This window comes from Scyliorhinus canicula, chromosome 24 (genome assembly GCF_902713615.1).
Source record: "Scyliorhinus canicula chromosome 24, sScyCan1.1, whole genome shotgun sequence".
Taxonomy (NCBI): domain Eukaryota; kingdom Metazoa; phylum Chordata; class Chondrichthyes; order Carcharhiniformes; family Scyliorhinidae; genus Scyliorhinus; species Scyliorhinus canicula.
This window is the reverse complement of record NC_052169.1, coordinates 729,792-746,388: the sequence shown is the minus strand read 5'-3', so window position 1 is coordinate 746,388 and position 16,597 is coordinate 729,792. Positions and strand designations below refer to the sequence as shown.

Sequence of the window (16,597 nt, the reverse complement as noted above, 5' to 3'; positions counted from 1 at the left end):
CATCCCATGAATGAATTAAAACTTTTTAAAAAAATGTTTTTGTCACACTGGTCAGTATGTTTGAGCTTAAACAGGTGCCTGATGCAGCTCTATTACACGACCGGTGAATCTTGGGTGTGGAGTCTTCACGTTCTCCCCGTGTCTGCATGGGTTTCCTCCGGGTGCTCTGGTTTTCTCCCACAAATCCCGAAAGACGTGCCTGTTAGGTGAATCGGACATTCTGAATTCTCTTGGTGTACCCGAACAGGCGCCCGAGTGTGGCGACTAGGGGATTTTCACAGTAACTTAAATTAAGTGTTAATGTAAGCCTACTTGTGACAATAAAGATTAACACTCCCGTACAACAAAGCGAAAACTCTGTATTTTATTTGGGAAAAGTCATGTTTTATTTGAGATTGTTCTTTGAATGTACAGGAAAGAGATGATTCAGTCTGAAGGAGCTGTATTAAAGTTTCAGCTTGCTTGCTGAAAGCTCTCTGTGTTTGTTCTGCTTCTTGGCTCCAATCTTGGCTCCTTTCAGCTCAGCTTTCACTTGATCTTGTAACTGGGAGAAGAAGGCCTTTGACGAGCGTAGAGTTTTGTCTTTCCCTTCATCCTTTTAATAGTTAAAAACAAAATCAAGTTAAACGTTCACTTTTGAAAGAGAAAATTTGGCTTTTCCCTCCTGGTGAATTCTATTGGGAAACAAAGGCATTGAAGATACAGATTATTCCATACAATGCTGCCTAGTGCCACGGTCTACAACAATAAACAGGAACTCCTATTCAGGGTACTCCCTCAGGGAGTATCTGAAGCAGTGGTGGGCAACCTAGGCGGGTGGCCCTCCATCTCAGTGGGGCTTAAGGTTGAAATTGGGCATATTCAACAACTAAGACCCTTGAAAATGGTTGAATACATTTAATACACACCAAATATTTCTTAAGTTATAGTAAATCCTTAATCATTCGAATATTAATAGAACTACCAACTTCAAGTGGTAAAAACAAAGAAATATTTACACTTGAATATTTACACGGCTCTCACAGTAAGTGTGAGCAATCAGCGTGTAGCTCACTTCACGCCCCAATCACTGTCACACAGCTAGGCAAAAAGCTGTGTGGATGGAAACCAGAAGCCATGTTGCAACTCTGCAACAGTCAACAAAAACATCTCGTGGGCTGCACTCTGAACCCGGAGGGGCTCCATGTGGTCCCGGGCCACAGGTTGCCCTCCACTGACCTAAAGGAGTGTCTGATCTAAAGCAGTAGATAGTAAAATAGGGAAGTCAGTAATTGACCAAGTGAGAGATTGTATTCAAGAATGAGCAGGTAATGTAGAGGTTCAATGTAACTTGGGTAAATGAACCGATCTAAGAATGAGATAAAACAGTGAATGCTGGAAATACACAATGGATCAAAAAGGATAGGTTAATATCAGATTGGTTCTTTGCACAAGGATCCACCCATAATCATTGGATAGGCATATGGACGATAAGGGAATAGTGTAGAGGGACTTTAGAGGGGTTTCACAGGACAGCGCAACATCGAGGGCAGAAGGGCCTGTACTGCGCTGTAATGTTCTATAATATTGGTGACAGTGGTGCTGTATTTTTCTAATAAGTGCAGTATTTTTCTAAAACGATAGGGCTTTGAAGGAATATGGAAGGGTGGACGCAAAGAAACTGTTTCCGTTAGGCGAGGAGACGAGGACCCGTGGGCACAGCCTTAGAATTAGAGGGGGTAAATTCAGAACAGAAATGCGGAGACATTTCTTCAGCCAGAGAATGGTGGGCCTGTGGAATTCATTGCCGCGGAGTGCAGTGGAGGCCGGGACGCTAAATGGCTTCAAGGCAGAGATAGATAAATTCTTGATGTCGCGAGGAATTAAGGGCTACGGGGAGAATGCTGGTAGGTGGAGTTGAAATGCCCATCAGCCATGATTGAATGGCGGAGTGGACTCGATGGGCCGAATGGCCTTACTTCCACTCCTATGTCTTATGGTCTTATGGAATCAATTTAAATAACACTGGTCCCAGGTTTGATTCCTGGCTTGTGTCATTGTCTGTGCGGAGTCTGCACGTTCTCCCCGTGCCTGCGTGGGTTTCCTCCACTTTCCTCCCACAGTCCAAAGATGTGCAGGTTAGGTGGATTGGCCATGATAAATTGCCCATAGTGGGGTTAGCTGGAGTTACTGGGTTACAGGGATGGGGTGGAGGTGTGGGCTTAAGTGTGGTGCTCATTCCAAGGGTCGGTGCAGACTCGATGGGCTGCAAGGCCACCTTCTGCACCGTAAATTCTATGATTCTATACTAACAGCAACAATAGTGATTACCTGGCAAAGGAAATAAAACATTATAAAACTAATTTAATCTCTCCTTCTCCCTGAGTCAGAGAGATACATGATAAACAGCCTGATTACACTGCCAACCCGGCTCTGGTTTAATCACTGTGTGTCAGTACTCACCTTCAGCAGCAACGCCTTCCCTTCCTGGGTTAATTGCTTCACTTTCTCAGCATTCTTTTCCTTCACTTGGTCAGTGCTCAGCTTCACATTCAGCTTCTCCAACACTTTCTGATGCGCCGCTTTTGCTCTCAGTCGGAGACGTTTCACTTTCTTCTTTCTCCTCCTCTCCCGTTTCTTATCGGTTTCTGTCTTTTCCAAGTCTCCCTGGACGTCCCCGGCCCGACTCTTCTCCTGTAATTATCAGCACAGCTCAGACACCAACCACAGACTCGCATCTCATTCAATACAATAATAAACCAATAATAATGCTCAACAATACACTAATAATAATAATAAACCAGCATCCATTGAACAATAGTCTCTTTTTGTGCCCATTCTGGCACCCTCCCCCTTGACAGACACACTGACAATGAAATGCTGCAATGCAGTAAATCAAATGTGTTGAACATCAACATTAACCCGTACCAACTTTTACAGATGCACCATAGAAAGCATCCTATCTGGCTGCATCACAGCCTGGTATGGCAACTGCTCGGCCCAGGACCGCAAGGAACTTCAGAGAGTCGTGAACACCGCCCAGTCCATCACACGAACCTGCCTCCATTGACACGTCCTGCTGCCTGGGGAAAGCGGGCAGCATAATCAAAGATCCCTCCCTCGGCTTACTCACTCTTCCAACTTCTTCCATCGGGCAGGAGATACAGAAGTCTGAGAACACGCACGAACAGACTCAAAAACAGTTTCTTTCCCGCTATTACCAAACTCCTAAACGACCCTCTTATGGACTGACGTCATTAACACTACACCCCTGTACGCTTCATCTATGCCAATGCTTATGTAGTTACATTGTATATCTTGTGTTGCCCTATTATGTATTTTTTTCTTTTATTCCCGTGTAATTAATGATCTGTTAAGATGCTTGCAGAAAAATACTTTTCATTGTACCTCGGTACACGTGACAATAAACAAATCCAATCCAATAAGATGTTTCACAGCTGGGCCCAATCCTGCAGGGTTTTCTCAACAAAAGCATATTCACTTTCCTGCAGTCACTAACACAATCAGGAGCAGAGGTACAAGCTTAAATTCCTTTCCTAAAACCCCAAACGTTTAGAGGCTAATGTTGCATTTGTTTCCCAGCGGCTGTGAGGTAACAAAGACTGGCCACTGCGGGCTGTCATTCCAGCCAAGGGCTCAGCACCATTTGCCTTTACATTATTTTCCTCTTTCGTCTCTTACCTTGACTTCTTCTGGTGCCAGTAACGTGGCATCACTGATATTCACTGGTGCCACCTCCTCCATACTGATGGATGGCAAGTTAGAGACCACCTTCACTTCAGGCACAGGCTGACAAGAGAAACAAATGTCATTACAAACTCATTCCTCATCACTGGAGACGTTTAAACAACCGTTCCGCTCCTACCTCGCCCGAGGGCAGCTCAGGACACAACTCATTGCAAAGTGTGAGCCTCACAGTCGCTCGGAGCGAACAGGAGCTCGGAGTGACCGGGCGCTCACAGTGACCAGGCGCTCACAGTGACCAGGCTCTCACAGTGACCAGGAGCTCACAGTGACCAGGCTCTCACAGTGACCAGGCTCTCACAGTGACCAGGCTCTCACAGTGACCGGGCGCTCACAGTGACCAGGAGCTCACAGTGACCAGGCTCTCACAGTGACCAGGCGGTCGGAGTGACCAGGCGCTCACAGTGACCAGGCTCTCACAGCGACCAGGCTCTCACAGCGACCAGGCTCTCACAGTGACCAGGCTCTCACAGTGACCAGGCTCTCACAGTGACCAGGCTCTCACAGAGACCAGGCTCTCACAGTGACCAGGCTCTCACAGTGACCGGGCGCTCACAGTGACCGGGCGCTCACAGTGACCGGGCTCTCACAGTGACCAGGCTCTCACAGTGACCGGGCTCTCACAGTGACCAGGCTCTCACAGTGACCGGCTCTCACAGTGACCAGGCTCTCACAGTGACCAGGCTCTCACAGTGACCAGGCTCTCACAGTGACCAGGCTCTCACAGTGACCAGGCTCTCACAGTGACCAGGCTCTCACAGTGACCAGGCTCTCACAGTGACCAGGCTCTCACAGTGACCAGGCTCTCACAGTGACCAGGCTCTCACAGTGACCAGGCTCTCACAGTGACCAGGCTCTCACAGTGACCAGGCTCTCACAGTGACCGGGCTCTCACAGTGACCAGGCTCTCACAGTGACCAGGCGCTCACAGTGACCAGGCTCTCACAGTGACCAGGCTCTCACAGTGACCGGGCTCTCACAGTGACCGGGCTCTCACAGTGACCGGGCTCTCACAGTGACCGGGCTCTCACAGTGACCGGGCTCTCACAGTGACCAGGCTCACAGTGACCAGGCGCTCACAGTGACCAGGCTCTCACAGTGACCAGGCTCTCACAGTGACCAGGAGCTCACAGTGACCAGGCTCTCACAGTGACCAGGAGCTCACAGTGACCAGGCGCTCACAGTGACCAGGAGCTCACAGTGACCAGGCTCTCACAGTGACCAGGCTCTCACAGTGACCAGGCTCTCACAGTGACCAGGCTCTCACAGTGACCGGGCTCTCACAGTGACCAGGCTCTCACAGTGACCGGGCTCTCACAGTGACCGGGCTCTCACAGTGACCAGGCTCTCACAGTGACCGGGCTCTCACAGTGACCAGGCTCTCACAGTGACCAGGCTCTCACAGCGACCAGGCTCTCACAGTGACCAGGCTCTCACAGTGACCGGGCTCTCACAGTGACCGGGCTCTCACAGTGACCAGGCTCTCACAGTGACCAGGCTCTCACAGTGACCAGGCTCTCACAGCGACCAGGCTCTCACAGTGACCAGGCTCTCACAGTGACCAGGCTCTCACAGTGACCAGGCTCTCACAGTGACCGGGCGGTCGGAGTGACCAGGCTCTCACAGTGACCAGGCTCTCACAGTGACCGGGCTCTCACAGTGACCAGGCTCTCACAGTGACCAGGCTCTCACAGTGACCAGGCTCTCACAGTGACCGGGCTCTCACAGTGACCAGGCTCTCACAGTGACCAGGCTCTCACAGTGACCAGGCTCTCACAGTGACCAGGAGCTCACAGTGACCGGGCTCTCAGTGACCAGGCTCTCACAGTGACCAGGCTCTCACAGTGACCAGGAGCTCACAGTGACCAGGAGCTCACAGTGACCAGGCTCTCACAGCGACCAGGCTCTCACAGTGACCGGAGCTCACAGTGACCAGGCTCTCACAGTGACCGGGCTCTCACAGTGACCAGGCTCTCACAGTGACCGGGCTCTCACAGTGACCGGGCTCTCACAGTGACCGGGCTCTCACAGTGACCAGGCTCTCACAGTGACCAGGCTCTCACAGTGACCGGGCTCTCACAGTGACCAGGCTCTCACAGTGACCGGGCTCTCACAGTGACCGGGCTCTCACAGTGACCGGGCTCTCACAGTGACCGGGCTCTCACAGTGACCAGGAGCTCACAGCGACCGGGCTCTCACAGTGACCAGGCTCTCACAGTGACCGGGCGCTCACAGTGACCAGGCTCTCACAGTGACCAGGCTCTCACAGTGACCCGGCTCTCACAGTGACCAGGCTCTCACAGTGACCAGGCTCTCACAGCGACCAGGCTCTCACAGCGACCGGGCTCTCACAGTGACCAGGCTCTCACAGCGACCGGGCTCTCACAGTGACCAGGCTCTCACAGCGACCAGGCTCTCACAGCGACCAGGCTCTCACAGTGACCAGGCTCTCACAGCGACCGGGCTCTCACAGTGACCAGGCTCTCACAGCGACCAGGCTCTCACAGCGACCAGGCTCTCACAGCGACCAGGCTCTCACAGTGACCAGGCTCTCACAGTGACCAGGCTCTCACAGCGACCGGGCTCTCACAGTGACCAGGCTCTCACAGCGACCAGGCTCTCACAGCGACCAGGCTCTCACAGCGACCAGGCTCTCACAGCGACCGGGCTCTCACAGCGACCAGGCTCTCACAGTGACCAGGCTCTCACAGTGACCAGGAGCTCACAGTGACCAGGCTCTCACAGTGACCAGGCTCTCACAGTGACCAGGCGCTCACAGTGACCGGGCTCTCACAGTGACCGGGCTCTCACAGTGACCGGGCTCTCACAGCGACCAGGCTCTCACAGTGACCAGGCTCTCACAGTGACCAGGCTCTCACAGTGACCAGGCTCTCACAGTGACCAGGAGCTCACAGTGACCAGGAGCTCACAGTGACCAGGCGGTCGGAGTGACCAGGCTCTCACAGTGACCAGGAGCTCACAGTGACCAGGCTCTCACAGTGACCAGGCTCTCACAGTGACCAGGCTCTCACAGTGACCAGGCTCTCACAGTGACCAGGCTCTCACAGTGACCGGGCTCTCACAGTGACCAGGAGCTCACAGTGACCAGGCTCTCACAGTGACCAGGCTCTCACAGTGACCAGGCTCTCACAGTGACCGGGCTCTCACAGTGACCGGGCTCTCACAGTGACCGGGCTCTCACAGTGACCAGGCTCTCACAGTGACCAGGCTCTCACAGTGACCGGGCTCTCACAGTGACCGGGCTCTCACAGTGACCAGGCTCTCACAGCGACCGGGCTCTCACAGTGACCGGGCGCTCACAGTGACCAGGCTCTCACAGTGACCAGGCTCTCACAGTGACCAGGCTCTCACAGTGACCAGGCTCTCACAGTGACCGGGCTCTCACAGTGACCGGGCTCTCACAGTGACCAGGCTCTCACAGCGACCGGGCTCTCACAGTGACCGGGCGCTCACAGTGACCAGGCTCTCACAGTGACCAGGCTCTCACAGTGACCAGGCTCTCACAGTGACCAGGCTCTCACAGTGACCAGGCTCTCACAGTGACCAGGAGCTCACAGTGACCAGGCTCTCACAGTGACCGGGCTCTCACAGTGACCAGGCTCTCACAGTGACCAGGCTCTCACAGTGACCAGGCTCTCACAGTGACCAGGAGCTCACAGTGACCGGGCTCTCACAGTGACCGGGCGCTCACAGTGACCAGGCTCTCACAGTGACCGGGCTCTCACAGTGACCAGGAGCTCACAGTGACCGGGCTCTCACAGTGACCGGGCGCTCACAGTGACCGGGCTCTCACAGTGACCAGGCTCTCACAGTGACCAGGAGCTCACAGTGACCAGGCTCTCTCAGTGACCGGGCGCTCACAGTGACCAGGCTCTCACAGTGACCAGGCTCTCACAGTGACCGGGCTCTCACAGTGACCGGGCTCTCACAGTGACCAGGAGCTCACAGTGACCAGGCTCTCACAGTGACCAGGCTCTCACAGTGACCAGGCTCTCACAGTGACCAGGCTCTCACAGTGACCAGGCTCTCACAGTGACCAGGCTCTCACAGTGACCAGGCTCTCACAGTGACCGGGCTCTCACAGTGACCGGGCTCTCACAGTGACCGGGCTCTCACAGTGACCAGGAGCTCACAGTGACCAGGCTCTCACAGTGACCAGGCTCTCACAGTGACCGGGCTCTCACAGTGACCAGGAGCTCACAGTGACCAGGCTCTCACAGTGACCAGGCGCTCGGAGTGACCAGGCTCTCACAGTGACCGGGCTCTCACAGTGACCGGGCTCTCACAGTGACCAGGCTCTCACAGTGACCAGGCTCTCACAGTGACCAGGCTCTCACAGTGACCAGGCTCTCACAGTGACCGGGCTCTCACAGTGACCGGGCTCTCACAGTGACCAGGCTCTCACAGTGACCAGGCTCTCACAGTGACCAGGAGCTCGGAGTGACCAGGCTCTCACAGTGACCAGGCTCTCACAGTGACCAGGCTCTCACAGTGACCAGGCTCTCACAGTGACCGGGCTCTCACAGTGACCAGGCTCTCACAGTGACCAGGCTCTCACAGTGACCAGGCTCTCACAGCGACCAGGCTCTCACAGTGACCGGGCTCTCACAGTGACCAGGCTCTCACAGTGACCAGGCTCTCACAGTGACCGGGCTCTCACAGTGACCAGGCGCTCACAGTGACCAGGCGCTCACAGTGACCAGGCTCTCACAGTGACCAGGAGCTCACAGTGACCAGGCTCTCACAGTGACCAGGCGCTCACAGTGACCAGGCGCTCACAGTGACCAGGCTCTCACAGTGACCAGGAGCTCACAGTGACCGGGCTCTCACAGTGACCAGGAGCTCACAGTGACCAGGCTCTCACAGTGACCAGGCGCTCGGAGTGACCAGGAGCTCACAGTGACCGGGCTCTCACAGTGACCAGGCTCTCACAGTGACCAGGCTCCCACAGTGACCAGGCTCTCACAGTGACCGGGCTCTCACAGTGACCAGGCTCTCACAGTGACCGGGCTCTCACAGTGACCAGGCGCTCACAGTGACCAGGCTCTCACAGTGACCAGGCTCTCACAGTGACCAGGAGCTCACAGTGACCAGGCTCTCACAGTGACCAGGCGCTCGGAGTGACCAGGCTCTCACAGTGACCAGGCTCTCACAGTGACCAGGCGCTCACAGTGACCAGGCTCTCACAGTGACCAGGCTCTCACAGTGACCAGGCGCTCGGAGTGACCAGGCTCTCACAGTGACCAGGCTCTCACAGTGACCAGGAGCTCACAGTGACCGGGCTCTCACAGTGACCGGGCTCTCACAGTGACCAGGCTCTCACAGTGACCAGGCTCTCACAGTGACCAGGCTCTCACAGTGACCAGGAGCTCACAGTGACCGGGCTCTCACAGTGACCAGGAGCTCACAGTGACCAGGCTCTCACAGTGACCAGGCGCTCGGAGTGACCAGGAGCTCACAGTGACCAGGAGCTCACAGTGACCAGGCTCTCACAGTGACCAGGCTCTCACAGTGACCAGGCTCTCACAGTGACCGGGCTCTCACAGTGACCAGGCTCTCACAGTGACCAGGCTCTCACAGTGACCGGGCTCTCACAGTGACCGGGCTCTCACAGCGACCAGGCTCTCACAGTGACCAGGCTCTCACAGTGACCGGGCTCTCACAGTGACCAGGCTCTCACAGTGACCAGGCGCTCGGAGTGACCAGGCGCTCACAGTGACCAGGCTCTCACAGTGACCAGGCTCTCACAGTGACCAGGCTCTCACAGTGACCAGGCGCTCACAGTGACCAGGCTCTCACAGTGACCAGGCTCTCACAGTGACCAGGCTCTCACAGTGACCAGGCTCTCACAGTGACCAGGCTCTCACAGTGACCAGGCTCTCACAGTGACCAGGAGCTCACAGTGACCAGGCTCTCACAGTGACCAGGCTCTCACAGTGACCAGGCGCTCACAGTGACCGGGAGCTCACAGTGACCAGGCTCTCACAGTGACCAGGCTCTCACAGTGACCAGGAGCTCACAGTGACCAGGCTCTCACAGTGACCAGGCTCTCACAGTGACCAGGAGCTCACAGTGACCAGGCTCTCACAGCGACCAGGCTCTCACAGTGACCAGGCTCTCACAGTGACCAGGAGCTCACAGTGACCAGGCTCTCACAGTGACCAGGCTCTCACAGTGACCAGGCTCTCACAGTGACCGGGCTCTCACAGTGACCGGGCTCTCACAGTGACCGGGCGCTCACAGTGACCAGGCGCTCACAGTGACCGGGAGCTCACAGTGACCAGGCTCTCACAGTGACCAGGCTCTCACAGTGACCAGGAGCTCACAGTGACCAGGCTCTCACAGTGACCAGGCTCTCACAGTGACCAGGCGGTCGGAGTGACCAGGCTCTCACAGTGACCAGGAGCTCACAGTGACCAGGCTCTCACAGTGACCAGGCTCTCACAGTGACCAGGAGCTCACAGTGACCAGGCTCTCACAGTGACCAGGCTCTCACAGTAACCAGGCTCTCACAGTGACCAGGCTCTCACAGTGACCAGGCTCTCACAGTGACCAGGCTCTCACAGTGACCAGGCTCTCACAGTGACCGGGCTCTCACAGTGACCAGGCTCTCACAGTGACCAGGCTCTCACAGTGACCAGGCTCTCACAGTGACCGGGCTCTCACAGTGACCAGGCTCTCACAGTGACCAGGAGCTCACAGTGACCAGGCTCTCACAGTGACCAGGCTCTCACAGTGACCAGGCTCTCACAGTGACCAGGCTCTCACAGTGACCAGGCTCTCACAGTGACCAGGCTCTCACAGTGACCAGGCTCTCACAGTGACCAGGCTCTCACAGCGACCAGGCTCTCACAGTGACCGGGCGCTCACAGTGACCAGGCTCTCACAGTGACCAGGCTCTCACAGTGACCAGGCTCTCACAGTGACCGGGCTCTCACAGTGACCGGGCTCTCACAGTGACCGGGCTCTCACAGTGACCGGGCTCTCACAGTGACCGGGCTCTCACAGTGACCGGGCTCTCACAGTGACCGGGCTCTCACAGTGACCGGGCTCTCACAGTGACCAGGAGCTCACAGTGACCAGGCTCTCACAGTGACCAGGCGGTCGGAGTGACCAGGCTCTCACAGTGACCAGGCTCTCACAGTGACCAGGAGCTCACAGTGACCAGGCTCTCACAGTGACCAGGCTCTCACAGTGACCAGGCTCTCACAGTGACCAGGCTCTCACAGTGACCGGGCTCTCACAGTGACCAGGCTCTCACAGTGACCAGGCTCTCACAGTGACCGGGCTCTCACAGTGACCAGGCGCTCACAGTGACCGGGCTCTCACAGTGACCAGGAGCTCACAGTGACCAGGCTCTCACAGTGACCAGGCTCTCACAGTGACCAGGCTCTCACAGTGACCAGGCTCTCACAGCGACCAGGCTCTCACAGCGACCAGGCTCTCACAGTGACCGGGCTCTCACAGTGACCAGGCTCTCACAGTGACCAGGCTCTCACAGTGACCAGGCTCTCACAGTGACCAGGCTCTCACAGTGACCAGGCTCTCACAGTGACCAGGCTCTCACAGTGACCGGGCTCTCACAGTGACCAGGCTCTCACAGTGACCAGGCTCTCACAGTGACCAGGCTCTCACAGTGACCGGGCTCTCACAGTGACCGGGCTCTCACAGTGACCAGGCTCTCACAGTGACCAGGCTCTCACAGTGACCAGGCTCTCACAGTGACCGGGGTCTCACAGTGACCGGGCTCTCACAGTGACCAGGCTCTCACAGTGACCGGGCTCTCACAGCGACCAGGCTCTCACAGCGACCAGGCTCTCACAGTGACCAGGAGCTCACAGTGACCAGGAGCTCACAGTGACCAGGCTCTCACAGTGACCAGGCTCTCACAGTGACCGGGCTCTCACAGTGACCGGGCTCTCACAGTGACCGGGCTCTCACAGTGACCGGGCTCTCACAGTGACCGGGCTCTCACAGTGACCGGGCGCTCACAGTGACCGGGCTCTCACAGTGACCAGGCTCTCACAGTGACCGGGCTCTCACAGTGACCGGGCTCTCACAGTGACCAGGCTCTCACAGTGACCGGGCTCTCACAGTGACCAGGCGGTCGGAGTGACCAGGCTCTCACAGCGACCAGGCGCTCGGAGCGACCAGGCTCTCACAGTGACCAGACTCTCACAGTGACCAGGCTCTCACAGTGACCAGGCTCTCACAGTGACCAGGCTCTCACAGTGACCAGGAGCTCACAGTGACCAGGCTCTCACAGTGACCAGGAGCTCACAGTGACCAGGCTCTCACAGTGACCGGGCTCTCACAGTGACCAGGCTCTCACAGTGACCGGGCTCTCACAGTGACCAGGCTCTCACAGTGACTAGGCTCTCACAGTGACCAGGCTCTCACAGTGACCAGGCTCTCACAGTGACCGGGCTCTCACAGTGACCGGGCTCTCACAGTGACCGGGCTCTCACAGTGACCAGGCTCTCACAGTGACCAGGCGCTCACAGTGACCAGGCTCTCACAGTGACCAGGCTCTCACAGTGACCGGGCTCTCACAGTGACCAGGCTCTCACAGTGACCAGGCTCTCACAGTGACCAGGAGCTCACAGTGACCAGGCGCTCACAGTGACCAGGCTCTCACAGTGACCAGGCTCTCACAGTGACCAGGCTCTCACAGTGACCAGGCTCTCACAGTGACCAGGCTCACAGTGACCAGGCTCTCACAGTGACCAGGCTCTCACAGTGACCAGGAGCTCACAGTGACCGGGCTCTCACAGTGACCAGGCTCTCACAGTGACCAGGCTCTCACAGTGACCAGGAGCTCACAGTGACCGGGCTCTCACAGTGACCAGGCTCTCACAGTGACCGGGCTCTCACAGTGACCAGGCTCTCACAGTGACCAGGCTCTCACAGTGACCAGGCTCTCACAGTGACCAGGAGCTCACAGTGACCAGGCTCTCACAGTGACCAGGAGCTCACAGTGACCAGGCTCTCACAGTGACCAGGCTCTCACAGTGACCGGGCTCTCACAGTGACCAGGCTCTCACAGTGACCAGGCTCTCACAGTGACCGGGCTCTCACAGTGACCAGGCTCTCACAGTGACCGGGCTCTCACAGTGACCGGGCTCTCACAGTGACCGGGCTCTCACAGTGACCAGGCTCTCACAGTGACCAGGCTCTCACAGTGACCAGGAGCTCACAGTGACCAGGCTCTCACAGTGACCAGGCTCTCACAGTGACCAGGAGCTCACAGTGACCAGGAGCTCACAGTGACCAGGAGCTCACAGTGACCAGGAGCTCACAGTGACCAGGAGCTCACAGTGACCAGGAGCTCACAGTGACCAGGCTCTCACAGTGACCAGGCTCTCACAGTGACCAGGCTCTCACAGCGACCAGGCTCTCACAGTGACCAGGCTCTCACAGTGACCAGGCTCTCACAGTGACCAGGCGCTCGGAGTGACCGGGCTCTCACAGTGACCGGGCTCTCACAGTGACCAGGCTCTCACAGTGACCAGGCTCTCACAGTGACCAGGCGCTCGGAGTGACCGGGCTCTCACAGTGACCAGGCTCTCACAGTGACCGGGCTCTCACAGTGACCAGGCTCTCACAGTGACCAGGCTCTCACAGTGACCAGGCTCCCACAGTGACCGGGCTCTCACAGTGACCAGGCTCTCACAGTGACCAGGAGCTCACAGTGACCAGGCGCTCACAGTGACCAGGCTCTCACAGTGACCGGGCTCTCACAGTGACCGGGCTCTCACAGTGACCGGGCTCTCACAGTGACCGGGCTCTCACAGTGACCAGGCTCTCACAGTGACCAGGCTCTCACAGTGACCAGGCTCTCACAGTGACCAGGCTCTCACAGTGACCAGGCTCACAGTGACCAGGCTCTCACAGTGACCAGGCTCTCACAGTGACCGGGCTCTCACAGTGACCAGGAGCTCACAGTGACCGGGCTCTCACAGTGACCAGGCTCTCACAGTGACCAGGCTCTCACAGTGACCAGGCTCTCACAGTGACCAGGCTCTCACAGTGACCGGGCTCTCACAGTGACCAGGAGCTCACAGTGACCGGGCTCTCACAGTGACCGGGCTCTCACAGTGACCAGGCTCTCACAGTGACCGGGCTCTCACAGTGACCGGGCTCTCACAGTGACCAGGAGCTCACAGTGACCAGGCTCTCACAGTGACCAGGCTCTCACAGTGACCAGGCTCTCACAGTGACCAGGCTCTCACAGTGACCAGGCTCTCACAGTGACCAGGCTCTCACAGTGACCAGGCTCTCACAGTGACCGGGAGCTCACAGTGACCAGGCTCTCACAGTGACCAGGCTCTCACAGTGACCAGGCTCTCACAGTGACCAGGCTCTCACAGTGACCAGGCTCTCACAGTGACCAGGAGCTCACAGTGACCGGGCTCTCACAGTGACCAGGCTCTCACAGTGACCAGGCTCTCACAGTGACCAGGCTCTCACAGTGACCGGGCTCTCACAGTGACCAGGAGCTCACAGTGACCAGGCTCTCACAGTGACCAGGCTCTCACAGTGACCAGGCTCTCACAGTGACCAGGAGCTCACAGTGACCGGGCTCTCACAGTGACCAGGCTCTCACAGTGACCAGGAGCTCACAGTGACCGGGCTCTCACAGTGACCAGGCTCTCACAGTGACCGGGCTCTCACAGTGACCGGGCTCTCACAGTGACCAGGAGCTCACAGTGACCGGGCTCTCACAGTGACCAGGAGCTCACAGTGACCAGGAGCTCACAGTGACCAGGAGCTCACAGTGACCAGGAGCTCACAGTGACCAGGCTCTCACAGTGACCAGGCTCTCACAGTGACCAGGAGCTCACAGTGACCAGGCTCTCACAGTGACCAGGCTCTCACAGTGACCAGGAGCTCACAGTGACCGGGCGCTCACAGTGACCAGGAGCTCACAGTGACCAGGCTCTCACAGTGACCAGGCTCTCACAGTGACCGGGTCTCACAGTGACCAGGCTCTCACAGTGACCAGGCTCTCACAGTGACCAGGCTCTCACAGTGACCGGGCTCTCACAGTGACCGGGCTCTCACAGTGACCGGGCTCTCACAGTGACCGGGCGCTCGGAGTGACCAGGCTCTCGCAGTGACCAGGCTCTCACAGTGACCAGGCTCTCACAGCGACCAGGCTCTCACAGTGACCAGGCTCTCACAGTGACCAGGCTCTCACAGTGACCAGGAGCTCACAGTGACCAGGCTCTCACAGTGACCAGGCTCTCACAGTGACCAGGCTCTCACAGTGACCGGGCTCTCACAGTGACCAGGCTCTCACAGTGACCAGGCGGTCGGAGTGACCAGGCTCTCACAGTGACCGGGCTCTCACAGTGACCAGGAGCTCACAGTGACCAGGCGCTCACAGTGACCAGGCTCTCACAGTGACCAGGCGCTCACAGTGACCAGGAGCTCACAGTGACCGGGCTCTCACAGTGACCAGGCTCTCACAGTGACCAGGAGCTCACAGTGACCAGGCGCTCACAGCGACCAGGCGCTCACAGTGACCAGGCTCTCACAGTGACCAGGCTCTCACAGTGACCGGGAGCTCACAGTGACCGGGCGCTCACAGTGACCAGGAGCTCACAGTGACCAGGCTCTCACAGTGACCGGGAGCTCACAGTGACCGGGCTCTCACAGCGACCAGGCTCTCACAGTGACCAGGCTCTCACAGTGACCGGGCTCTCACAGTGACCAGGAGCTCACAGTGACCAGGCTCTCACAGTGACCAGGCTCTCACAGTGACCAGGCTCTCACAGTGACCAGGCTCTCACAGTGACCAGGAGCTCACAGTGACCGGGCTCTCACAGCGACCAGGCTCTCACAGTGACCAGGAGCTCACAGTGACCAGGCTCTCACAGTGACCAGGCTCTCACAGTGACCAGGCTCTCACAGCGACCAGGCTCTCACAGCGACCAGGCTCTCACAGTGACCAGGCTCTCACAGCGACCAGGCTCTCACAGTGACCAGGAGCTCACAGTGACCGGGCTCTCACACTGACCGGGCTCTCACAGTGACCAGGCTCTCACAGTGACCAGGCTCTCACAGTGACCAGGCTCTCACAGTGACCAGGCGCTCACAGTGACCAGGCGCTCACAGTGACCAGGCTCTCACAGTGACCAGGCTCTCACAGTGACCAGGCTCTCACAGTGACCGGGCTCTCACAGTGACCGGGCTCTCACAGTGACCGGGCTCTCACAGTGACCGGGCTCTCACAGTGACCGGGCTCTCACAGTGACCAGGCTCTCACAGTGACCAGGCTCTCACAGTGACCAGGCTCTCACAGTGACCAGGCTCTCACAGTGACCAGGCTCTCACAGTGACCAGGCGCTCACAGTGACCAGGCTCTCACAGTGACCAGGCGCTCACAGTGACCAGGCGCTCGGAGTGACCAGGCGCTCGGAGTGACCAGGCGCTCGCAGTGACGAGTCCTCTGGATATGGCAGCAGACAGAACCTGAATTTCACACAGTGATCAGAGAGTCAGGGTGCTGCAGGAGTAAACGTGCCCCTAGGGCAAGCACGATGGTAACACACACTGCATCCAAACAGCAAGTGCAGCCAACAACACAAAGAACAAGATCAAAACATCAAAGGAAATCCTGAGCACTTAAAATTTAGACTTTATGTTTTGGTGCCAGAATCTGAAACTTTAAATTCTGCTCCAACATGAAGGGAATGTTTCTGATTTTACAGCTTCTTTCGGACAGTCTCGAAGACTTCACTCTTGTTATCCACAGGTATTCCCGATGGTGGGGGAGTCCAGAACTAGGGGTCATTGTTTGAGGATAAGGGGTAAACCTTTAAGGACT

At 57.0% G+C, this 16,597-nt stretch overlaps 1 protein-coding gene across 1 annotated transcript in view; it reads right to left on the bottom strand.

Annotated features, from left to right (window-relative positions):
- Window positions 1–362: 362 nt before the first annotated feature.
- Window positions 363–16,597, bottom strand: part of mphosph10 (M-phase phosphoprotein 10 (U3 small nucleolar ribonucleoprotein)) — a 35,003-nt gene continuing 18,768 nt past the window's right edge. Inside the window, exons 9-11 of the mRNA XM_038784358.1 lie at window positions 3,682–3,789; window positions 2,443–2,673; window positions 363–595 (exon numbers count right to left, since the gene is read on the bottom strand). Coding sequence (XP_038640286.1) covers window positions 446–595; window positions 2,443–2,673; window positions 3,682–3,789 — 489 coding nt within the window. The 3' untranslated portion in view covers window positions 363–445. The remainder of the gene's footprint in view (window positions 596–2,442; window positions 2,674–3,681; window positions 3,790–16,597) is intronic.